Consider the following 12085-nt stretch of genomic DNA (forward strand, 5'->3'; position numbering starts at 1 on the left):
AGTGCTTGCTACATTCTTATTAGACCCGTCTGAGGGGTCCAATGTCCCCATGTCCTCTCCCAAAGTTATTATCTGATTTTTTTTTTTATTATAGCCACTATCCAATATACTTTTGGGCTTTGTTTCTTTATTTAGTGGTACTGGGGGCTGAACCCAGGGGCACTCTACCACTGAGCTGGAATGCACAAGCTACCACTGAGCTACATTTCCCAACCCCTCACATTTTAATTTTTTTATTTAGAGATAGAATTTTGCTACGTTGTACTCTTGCCTTCGTGGTGCATGCCCCAGATCCCACCGAGTTGAGAAGCTGAGGCAAGAGGATCACAAGTTCAAGGTTAGCCTCACTAACTTAGTGAGAACCTCAGCACCTTAAGAGAGAGAGAGAGAGAGAGAGAGAGAGAGAGAGAGAGAGAGAGAGAGAGAGAGATTAGCATGAGATTCGTTCAGCAATAAGATTACAAAGGTCAAAGCAAAGGATGTTTATATAGAAAGGAGACAGAAGGCAGATGTGACAAGGAGGTCACATCAAGGTGCCAGAAGGTAGAATCCAAGGAAATAAAGCCAAAGCTTGTTAGAACGGGTCAAGATTGGGGAGGAATGGACTTCCTGACCAGCGTCACCACTGGTGGTCTCATCATGCTGTTGCAGTGTTTGGTTGTTTCCTAATTGTACCAGGCCAGGTTGTTCTCTCTCCAACCTGACTGTAAATTCTTTTTTGCGGGGGTCGGGGGGAGCGCTGGGGATCGAACCCAGGGTCTTGAACGTGATAGGGAAGTGTTCTACCTCTGAATCACCTCCAGTCCTCGGACTGTAAACTCAGACAGTGCTTTGAAAGTTTCATGCCTGCTACCCCTACTCGAAAAGCACTTATTGAGACCAGGTTAGTCGTCAGCTTCCCAAAAGTACGGAACCGCAAAGCGCTCGACCAGAGAACTAACCGCCAGGCGCCACGTCCAGGGCCACGCCCAGGCCAGAGCAGGCCCGCCCAGCACTGAGATTCGGCTTCCGACTGGCCTGGAGTGCACGAGGCCCGCCCTCCGAAGATCACAGGCGGGTCAAGCCATCACCTTCACGAGGAGCCACCAAACTGAACCGGGCGCCGCAGGATCCCTTCGGTTCCCAGTAGGTGGGGGCCAAAACGGGAAGCGCCTCCCTCTGCAAGGCCAGCCCGGGACTGAAATAGGAGGGTTGCGAGTCTCACCCCTCTGCAACGAGGGGGCGGGCCGCTCTGGTTCTCGCCCCGGAAGCGGAAGTGCAGGCGCCGCGGGGTCCCGTCCACTGTGAGTGAGCCGGGCCAGCGCTCCAGCGGTTCCGCCAGGTGGTCATATAGCGCTTCGCTGCTGCCGGTGTCCCGCTCGCCGGTCCCGCCATGCTGTCTCTAGACTTTTTGGACGATGTGCGGCGGATGAACAAGAGGCAGGTGAGGTTCTCTCCCCTGTTTCCTCGGGTTCCTCGGGTTCCTCTTGTCGCTTCGAAGCTGCTACTGCGGAGCCGGGGGGGGGCTCTGAACCGGGTGGTGAGGGCCTGCGCGAGTTTGACGCTGGATCATCCCCTTTCTTTGGAGTTGATGACCCGACGCCCTTTGTCAGCCCGCTGTGTAATCCCCAACTGATTTTCGGTCTGTCTGGGACTGAGCGGGACGCCGTGTCTTCACGTTCCATTCCTCCCAGTGAGAAAGAAATCACTGGCTTTATGGGAGTTGGATTTCTTATTTTTTTAGACATTGAAGGCAGTAAACTCATGGTTTCTCCAATAGAAGCGACTGCCGCCGGGGTCCGGAGAGACGAGGTTTAGCAGTTCACTACTCGGCTCCTGGGGCGTTCGGAAAGGTGATTGTAGGCCCTACAAAAGCCGTTTTAGTTTCATTCGCTACCCTTCCAGTCCAGCTGGGTCCCCATGAGCTGCACCGACTCTAACTTATACGACTCTAAGCTCGGAGTTAAAACAGTTACTCTACTTGTCCTTGAGTCCACTTAGCTAAAAGGGAGCATTCTTATCTATCTTTGGTTTTACGGTGAGAAGTCATTGGCACAAGGATCTTGAAATTTAGGTCTTCAGATTTTGTCCCTAAATCTTACTTTATCTTGATCTTCTTAGTACCAAACGGTATTGAGAATACTTTTGTAATTATTTAGTCATTACAAAAGAGTTGCCCCTTTTTGTCTTCTGCACCGTGTATTGTCTGCGGATCTAGTTTTGCTTGAAGTTAATCTTTTTACAACGTTTTGCTGTTAAAAATTATTCCCATGTCATTATTAAAGTCACCCTTACACACTCGTATTTCACATAGTTTATAATTGCCAATTAGGTAAGTAGGTATACACCCTCTCCTTACTCTTCTTCAGACCTTAGCTAGCTTGGTATCATCACCTCTTAGATGTGTCTACAAAATTGAGAGGTTCCAGTCAGGCATTAGGAACATCTTTCAAGAGGAACTAATATTTAAACTGTAATTTGAAAGATCTTTATTTTTGGTGCTGGGGATTGAACACAGGGCCTCACACATGCACATAAGTACTCTTCTGCCACTGAGTTAAACCCCTTGCCTGAAAGACCTTAGTAACATTTTTGTGGGTTGTTTAGCATATTGATAATTCAAGAGAAAGAGAATGGAAGAACATTCACAGAACACTTGTAGACATGCTATGTGATAGGTTCTGAGTCCACAGAGATGTACAAGGGACACTTCCTGCCCATGATTTACCAGTGTGAAAGAGAAACAAAGAAAAACGTCAACTATTGAAAACTTCTATAACAAATTATAGACAGAGGAACATGGTGAGAGAATTAGTAGGGTATCCTGCCCTTTTATATCTCTACTATGGAATGACTCTGGTTCAGAATACATTGCATCCAGGACATTCAGGATTAGTGGATGTGTGTATGGTAAAGTTGTCCTCCCTAACTTCTCAGGTTGTTAGGAATGGATGGGAAGGATTAGATAGCATAAGGATAATGTGAGAGTTACTAAAGGAGGTTTTACCTGTACATATTATCTGGGAAAAAGAATTGACAGTGACTATTGGGATTGAGAATTAATCAAATGAAGGAAAACAGGATTTTGATCTTTTTTCTACAAGAATTGCTGTCACTTGCATAACTTTGATACACATAACAAATGTCTGATTATTTTGTCCCAAGTTTTAATTTTTCTTATTAGGTTATGGAGAAATGTTTTATTAAAGTCTGTCCATTGATTAAAAAGCATGCCATTTGTGGGCTGGGGATATAGCTCAGTTGGTAGAGTGCTTGCCTCGCAAGCACAAGGCCCTGGGTTCAATCCCCAGTACCACAAAAAAAAAAAAAAAAAAAAAAAAAAAAAAAAAAAGCATGCCATTTGATGAGTTTTTACAGGTAGGTACACAGTTAAGATACAGAATGTTTCTGTCACCCACAAACAAGATCTTTTTTTCCTCTTTGTTGTTCATCTCACCCAACCCTGAGCAACTGCTGCTTTGCTTTTTGTCAGTATGGAGGGGTTTTATATATAAATGGAATCATAGATTATGTACTAAGTTTTAATTAATTATTTTTTTCCTTCTAATTCCCTTCCCCCCCGTCTGTGGTCATGAGAATCAAACTCAGGGAAGTGCTCCACCACCGAACCATGTCCCCAACCCTTTTAAAATTTTGTTTTGAGACCAGATCTCTCTTAAGTTTCCCAGACTGGCCTGAAACTTATTATCCTCCTGCCTCAGCTTCTTAAGTAACTGAGATTACAGGTGTGCACCACTGCGTCAGGACTCTCTTTAATTTTTTTAAGATTTAATTTTTTTTAAATACTTTTTAGTCATCAGTGGATCTTTTTATTTATTTATATGTGATGCTAAGGATCGAACCCAGGGCCTCACACATGCCAGGCAAGCGCTTTACCACTAAGCCCCAACCCCAACCCCAAGATTTAATTTTTTAAGAGGAGTTTTGGGGTCATGGCAAAATTGAGAGGAAGGTACAGAATTTCCCTTATACTTTGTCCTCTTACATGCCTACCATCTGCCATAACAACATCCCCTACCATGGTGGTATATTTGTAACATTTGATAAACTACATTAATACATCATAATCACATAAAGTCCATAGTTTAAGGTTCACTCTTGATATTGTACAGTCTGCAGATTTGGACAAATGTGTAATGACATGTATCCACTATTATAGTGGATAAGAATAGTTTCACTGCCCTAAAAGTCCTCTATGCATTACCTGTTCACCTTCCCAAACCCTGGCAACATTGATCTGTTTGTGTCTCCATAGTTTTGCCTTTTCTAGATTGGCATGTAGTTGGAATCATGAGTGTATAGCCTTTTCAGATAGGCTTCTTTCACTTAATAAAATGTACTTAATGTTCCTCCATGTCTTTAGCTTAATTACTAATTTTTTTAGGACAGAATTTTCTGGATGTACCAAAGTGTACCCATTGACCTACATAAGGACACTTTGGTCACTTCCAAGTTTGGGGAGTTAGGAATAATGCTGCTATAAACATCTACATTTCATTTTTTTTTTCTTTCTTTCTTTGTTGTGTATGTTTTTTCCTTTTTTTTTTTTGGCACTGGGAATTGAACCTAGGGGCACTTTATCACTGAGCTAAGTCCTCAGCCATCTTTTATTTATTTTTTAAAATTTTGAGACAGGGTTTTGCTGAGTTGTTTGAGGGCTGCTAAGGTGCTGAGGCTGGCCTTGAACTTGTGATCTTCCTTCCTCAGCCTCCAAAGTCGCTGGGATTACAAGCATACACCACTGTGCCCATCTTTTACTCATTTTTGATGGCAGTATATTCTGCAGCTGGCATGCAGAATTCTTGAAAATATTAGCATCCATCACATCATTGGTTAATAGCATTTCCAATGCACATTGAGGTGGCTTTTATTTCCTGAATCAACAGAAAAGTCTATTCAGTGTTCTCTTTAGTTTTAAAAAATAATACTTATAAAAGTTAAATTTTATATATTTATGTATTGCAGGGCAGGATTGAACTCAGGGCTTCCCCAGTGCTAGGCCAATGCTTTACCACTGAGCTGTATAAAAACTAAAATTTTGAAACTAAGTTCTTGGAGTATGGGGTTTAAAAGCAACAATACTACTTGGGAGGCTGAGACAGGAGGATTGCAAGTTTGAGGCCAGCCTTGACAACGTAGCAAGACCCTGTCTCAAAATAAAATCAAAAGGACTGGGGATGTAACTCAGTGGTAAGGTGCCCCTGGGTTCAATTCCCAGTACCAAAAAACAAAAATATTTTTAAATTTAAAAAACCTAGCAATAATTTAGTTCTAAAGCTTTTAAAATCAGTTCGCAAATGTTATCCTATATAAAGTGTAGCAAGTTTTAACAGTTTTTTTTTTCAGCAGTACTGGGGATTGAACCAGGGCTTTGCGCATGCTAGTCAGGTGTTTGATTTACCACTGAACTATATCCCCAGCTCCCCCACCACCACCTTTTTTTTTGTTTTAATTTTGAGACAGGGTCTCACTGATTTGCTTAGCCTGGTCTTGAACTTGCAGTCCTCTTACTTAAGCCTCTAAAGTAACTGGAATTACAGTGATGGTACATACAATGCTAAAAATTTGATTTTTAATTAAAAAAATCACCTCATATTAAAACATATTTTCTTACTAAGAAAATAAATGTCATTCTGGATTATTTTTATGTTTATTCTCACTGCCTCCTCCCCACCCCCCCAGGGGCACTGCTACATCCCCAGCCCTTTTTAAAATTTTGGGACAGGGTTTCACTAAATTGCTGAGGCTGGTCTCCAATTTTCCATCCTCCTATCTTAGCCTCTCAAGTATCTAGAATTACAGGTGTGAGGTGCTTTCACTTTTTCACATGTAATTTTCACATTAAAATTTCACATGTAATTTTTGGAATTATCTTTTCTGTGCTGCGATTTCTTAATGGCAAGGGGATATTGGCCAGGATGTGATTAGATCCATATCTGAATCCTGATGGAATTAATCTGACTCACATAGAAGTTTGTAATCAACTCCCAGGTTGATTATATTACGTGATTGAATTTTCTTTGGGTTTTCTATCTAAACAAAGTCCTTAAAATTTGATAGACTCCATCATTCTTTTAATATCTTTCTCTTAGGATCACCCAACTCTTAATGGCTACTGCAGTATCTGATTGAGTTCAGGTTATGTTTGATAACTTTGTTGTAAATGAATTGATTCTCCAAAGAAGCACACAGATTTTTTTTTTTTTTTCTTTGAAACAGGGTCTTGCTAAATTGTTGAGGCTGGTCTCAAACTTACTATCCCTGCCTCAGCTTCCCATAGCTGGTATTACCAGTGTGCACCACTGTGTCTGGCTGCACCCAGATTTTTCTTAGGCATGGACCTAATATGAGTAAATGTGCAGTAAATTGTGTATACATCACAGAAAATCCATTACTGTTTTTTGCCTTTTTTTCTTTTTTGATGATTGGAAACTAATCTGATCATGTTTAAGAATAGCAGAGTTTTTATCACTGGCAGGGTGTCAGCATTCCCTAACAAATTGCCACATTTCTATCCAGAAATATTAACAACATTCTCCATTACATACACAAGGAAATTACAAGTAAAAAAATTTTTAAACTGTCTTTAACTACCCTCAGGTGTATTCTTCTTGACCATCTTGAAATCTTTTTCTGCCCTATGTAACTGGAAAATCCAGAATATAGGACCTAGCAAGGATTATAGATGTTTCCTGACACTGTGCCTTCACACTTCACATCCTCATAACATTCTGTCCATGGATATAAAAGCAAGCATGGTTATTCATTCTCACAGCAGATGATATAAGACTAAAACAATAGAGATGAGTTCTACTTAAGCAGAAATTGTGATTACAGTATAACCCTTCAAAAGGATTTTCTTCTGATTTCAAGGAAGAAAGATAGAATTCAGGAATCTGCAGGCACAGAAATCTTTATCTAAAAAACATGGATTTGCAGTCAGGGTATAGTCTGGGAATAAAGACTGTGAATATTATGGTATAAGAGATTTATTATGGGAGTATGACCTTACACAATTTTGGGACAAACTGGATAAGTAAGAGTTTAAAAGTAGGAGTTAAAGAATTTCTAATCAGCCCCTCTGAAATACTGATTTAGGTGGGCAAATTCACACTTACCATGAAACCTGATTCTAGGTCTGGCTGCTGGAAGGGTACCACAAAGGAAAACAGATGGAGAAGCCTGTGGAAAGTTGTTGCTTCTTTCTGCAGTCTCTGTTAGCCAGAGGAGCTGAATCTAGAGAAAGCAGTGACAAAGTAGCTTTCTGCCATCTTGATATTTGTATCTCACTGCCTATAACTATAATGACCTTCAGCATGATCACAGCCACTTTACTTTTGCCTTCTTGGCAGATTCTCTTTTGGCCAACTTTAACCCAGAACTAGATAAGCAGGAGGATTTGGGGAAACCTAGTGTGTGTGTGGTGCTGGGCTTTATGTGTGCCAGGCAAGCACTACCACTGAACCACATCCCCAGCCCAAAGCCTAGTTCCTACTGAACCAAGTTAATAAAGTATAAAGTTGGAGTCTTTTGTCAGTGTCACACCTGTTTTTTTTTTTTTTTTTTTTTTTTAATCAGTTAGCTTTCAAAATAAAGATAAACGCTAAGGTGTTTCTGTCTAAGGCGCTGTGCCTATCCTTTGTTTCTATAATTGGTCACATGGTCATGGCTGTTTTCTTCCTCTGCCCTCCACAAGAACCTAAATTGGTCATGGTTTCTTACCTGATGCAGTGACTCAAACTTTCCTTACTGAAGGGTTAATGTCATCAGCAGTTCTACCTGAATTGCTTTTGTGTGTGTGATACTGGAGATTGAACCCAGGAGCATTCTACTTCTGAACTACATCCCTAACTCTTTTCATTTTTTATTTTTGGGACAGGGTCTCATTAAGTTGCCCAGGCTGGCATTGAACTTGTGATCCTCTTGCCTAAGCCTCTTGAGTAGTTTGTACCAGCACTCCTAGTCTACTTTTTTCTTTTTGAAATCCACTTTTATCTCTATCAAAATATTATATACACTTATATACAAGAGATATATGATAAAAAAACAAATATTCTAGTTATAACAGACCACCTACAGCAAACATTTTCATTCTTGGAATTATTTTTTCTGGTTTTTACCCCCATGTATCTAAAAACTAATTGTTTCTCTTGTTTCATATCAGGAAGTTAATAGATGATGTTAAAATTTTTATGATGGTGAATTTAGCTTTCTTATACCATGGCACCTGACTTGTTTTCATTATGTGAGAACATAAGATGGGCCTCAGAGGATCCTCTGTATTCCAGTTCTATCCATTTCACTCATTTTGTGATAGCAGCATCTCTCTGATAGTCAGGATCAGCCATCCTAGCCAATCAGTAGTCCCCTACTCCCTGGATTTTGATTCACTGGCAAGAGGTATCTAAAGTCCTAACTTCCAGTGTAATGGGACTCTTATGTTCCCAGCGGATGGTTATCTCCTTTGAGAATTAAAACCTCTAAGTCAGTAGAAGCCAGAGTTGTAAGGTAGGAAGCAGAAATTCACTAACACACCTTTAGGGGTAATAGAGGAATGACTCCCATTCCCACCCTTTAATTCCTGGACTAGTGAATTCTAGCTGTAGAAAAAAATCACACAGTGTATCGGTTGCAGATTTTAGAACATATAACTCAGACTGGAGGACATTAGATATTACCCCAGCCTCACAAAGCTGGGTACCATATAGTCAGGGCTATAACTGTCCATCAATTAGAATACGGAAACCACACCAGGGATTGAGCAAGGAATATTTAATATAAAACGTTAACCAAGGGCTGGGGATGTATCTCAATGGTAGAGTGCTTGCCTAGTATGTGCAAGACCCTGGGTTCAGTTCTAGTGCTGAAAAAAAAGTTAAATAAGAAAAGATACGTAACTACAAGAGAGGTAAAAGTGAACTCTTAAGGAATTTAAAGGTAGCATATTGCAGAAAGTAGCACTACCCAGTAGGACGAGGAAAATGAACAAGGAAAGAGCTAATGAAGTACCTTCCTACAACAACCCTTCCTAGCCTGAGATTTAGACCTCTTTGAAGAAGATGTAACTGCCACAGGAATTTGCAACCTATGATTGCATGGCAGTGACATCTGCCAGATTAGTGAGCTGAATCTGGTCCAGAGATCTGGCCTACTGGGAGGCTGAGAAGTTTCTCAGAGACTGTGTAGTGTCTAGAGCCGGTTTGTGATGTTCCCTGAGGTGAGCACTACTAGGCCTCCTAGACACAGATCCACCACTACTGTGTGGAATAGAAACACCACTGGTACCAAGAGAATCCCCTACTCTCTCAGTTGCCTGGCAGTGGCCCTTCAGTCCTTTTTTTTTTTTTTTTTTTTTTTTTTGCAGTAAATAGGGATTGAACACAGTGGCACTCTACCACTAAGCTACATTCCCAACCCCTGCCCCCCACTGCTTTCTTTTTGAGACAAGGTCTCACTAAGTTGCCCAGGCTGACCTTAAGTTTGGGAACCTCCTGCTTTAGCCTCCCAAGTCAGTGGAATTGCAGGCGTGTTGCTCCTTTTATTAATAAAACCCCACATTGTTAAACCAGCTGGCAAAGGAGAATGTTTATAAATTCACCTCAAGTAACACAAAGAAGGGTGGATTTGGAATTGAGCGAGAATAAGTTGATAACTGCCACCTCCACTGTTCTTTTACACCACATTTAAAAAAAAAAATTTAGTTGTAGATGGACACAATACCTTTATTTTAATTTATTTATTTTTATGTGGTGCTGAGGATTGAACTCAGTGTCTCTCACATACTAGGCAAGTGCTCTACCACTGAGCTACAACCCCAGCCCTGCACCAGATTTGTGAAGACTGTCGGGGACATTGTAAGACCAGTACATTTCATGACCTTGTGCCTACCACTGTGATTTAGTTGCCATAAAATATGTTCTGTGGTCAAAAGCTTGGGATATTGTGATGCAGAATAGGACCTTCCATAAGGTTATGAATGGTGATTTTATAAAAATACTGAGGACAAGGAAGCCTGCCATTAGGCTTCATGGTCAACTCTGAGTTTGTTAATATTATAGCTGTCTACTTTTCGTCAGTGCTAGATGGTTTATGTAGAACCACAAAAACCAGGCCCAGAGTCATCCATAGTTAGCTGATACTGGAAACTCCTCCTGAGGTAGTAAGTGCTGGGTGAGAGAGGAAACTCTGTAGTATGGTTAGGAACCATGTGTGGAATGCAGAGTATAAACAAAAATGAAATAAAATATAAACCCTTTCAACTCAGGGCCTTGTATAAGCCAGGGAAATGCTATACCTCTGAGTTATAGCCTCTACAGGTATTAAAATTCCCTCTGTCTACTGCATTAGGTACATCTCACAATTTTTGCTATATTGTATTTTTATTCATTTCAAATACTTTCTAATTTCTGATTTCTTCTTTTACCATTAGTTGACTAGAAATGTGTTATTTGATTTCTAAATATTTGGGGATTGTTCAGATATCTTTCCATAACTAATTTTCATTCCATTGTAAACAGAGAATATACTTTGTATGATTTACATTCTATAATTGAGATTTGTTTTGTAGTCCTGATGATCCGTCTTGGTAAATGTTCTGTGTGTGCTTAAAAGGAATTTAATATGTGTTTGCTGGTGTTGGGCTGAATGTTCTGTAAATACCAATTAAGTCAAGTCGATTGGAAATGTTCAAATCTTTTATATCCTTATTGATTTTCCCTCTTCTTGCTGTATCAATTACTGACAGAGTGGTTTTGAAATTTTTGACTGTAACTATGGTTTTGTCTCTCCTTGGAGTTCTTATAGGAAATTCCTGTACTTCCTATATTTTGAAACTATTTGTTATGTAAGCATTTAAGATTGTTATGTCCTCACGGACAAACTTACCTCTTTATGATTATGAAATGACCATCATTGTTCCTGGTAATATTTTTTGCAGATAAATCTTTGTATGATATTAATGCAGCCACTCCAGCTTTTTCCTTATTTATTTATTTATTTTTGCAGTACTGAGAATTAAACCCAGGGACAAGCTTCCACTGAGCTCTTTTTCCCTGGCTCTTTTTTATTTTTTTGTTTTGAGTCAGGGAATTGCTATCGAGCCTGGCCTCAAACTTGTGATCCCTCCTGCCTTAGCCTTCTGAGTAGTTGGGATTACAGGCATGTACCACCACAATTGACTTCTTTCAGTACTTTAAAGGTTTGCACCATGTCTCCTGACTTTTGGTGTTTCAAAGAGAAGCTGACATTTTTATCATTGTTTCTTTTTTACATGTCTTTTTGTTTTACTTTATTTATGTATTTATTTATTTATTTATTTATTTTCACTACTTAGCACTGTCACTGAGCTACATCCCCAGCTTTTTTTTTTTTTATTTTGAGACAGGGCCTGGCAAAATTAATTTCTGAGGCTTGCCTTGAACTTGAAATCCTACTGTCTGAGCCTCCTGAGTTGCTAGGATTATAGACATGCACCACCCCACCTGGCCAGTGTTCTCTTTGTCACTGATTTTCAGCTGTTTGATGATCATGTTGTGTTTTGTTGTAATTTTATTCACGTTTCTTCTCTTTGGTATTTGCTGTGCTTCTTGAATTTATGGGTTTACAGTTTTAGTCAAATTTGGATAAATTTTGCTTACGATGTTTTCAATTTTTTTTTTGTTTTACCCCTCCTAGGGAATCCAGTTACATAATGTTAGACTGCTTGATGTTATTCTTCAATTGCTTTGTTCCCTTTTTTTCAGTTTTTTTTTCTTTCCTAATCACATTTTCATTCTAAATAATTTCTATTACTGTGACTTCAAGTTGCTAAATTTTTCTGTGGTATCTAATCTGTTATTTTACTTCTGTAGGTTTTATTTCAGACATTGTGTTTTTTAATCTTCAGAAGTTTGATTTATGTCTTGGATTTTATATATATATAAATATAACATATATATGAATATATATAATAAATACATATATATGGAATTGAACTCAGGGACACTTAACCACTGAGTCACATCCCAGCCCTTTTTCATTTTTATTTTTTTATTTTAAGACAGGGTCTCACTAAGTTGCTTAGGACCTCACTAAGTTTCTGAGACTG

General features: G+C 39.7%; 1 protein-coding gene and 1 non-coding gene across 6 annotated transcripts in view; both read left to right on the forward strand.

Moving 5' to 3' along the window:
• Positions 1 to 1080: 1080 nt before the first annotated feature.
• Positions 1081 to 12085, forward strand: part of Sec11a (SEC11 homolog A, signal peptidase complex subunit) — a 37676-nt gene continuing 26671 nt past the window's right edge. For 2 of the 5 annotated variants that reach the window (XM_047541757.1, XM_047541759.1), the window contains exon 1: positions 1086 to 1423. In XM_047541757.1, coding sequence (XP_047397713.1) covers positions 1373 to 1423 — 51 coding nt within the window. In that variant the 5' untranslated portion in view covers positions 1086 to 1372. Of the gene's footprint in view, positions 1424 to 12085 lie in introns of all 5 variants that reach the window. The other 3 variants (XM_047541756.1, XM_047541758.1, XM_047541754.1) reach the window with 3 other exon arrangements.
• Trnaa-cgc (transfer RNA alanine (anticodon CGC)) lies at positions 3225 to 3298 on the forward strand. Its single transcript has one exon. It is a non-coding gene; the product is annotated as a tRNA-Ala (tRNA).

This window comes from Sciurus carolinensis, chromosome 2, assembly GCF_902686445.1.
Source record: "Sciurus carolinensis chromosome 2, mSciCar1.2, whole genome shotgun sequence".
NCBI classification, from domain to species: domain Eukaryota; kingdom Metazoa; phylum Chordata; class Mammalia; order Rodentia; family Sciuridae; genus Sciurus; species Sciurus carolinensis.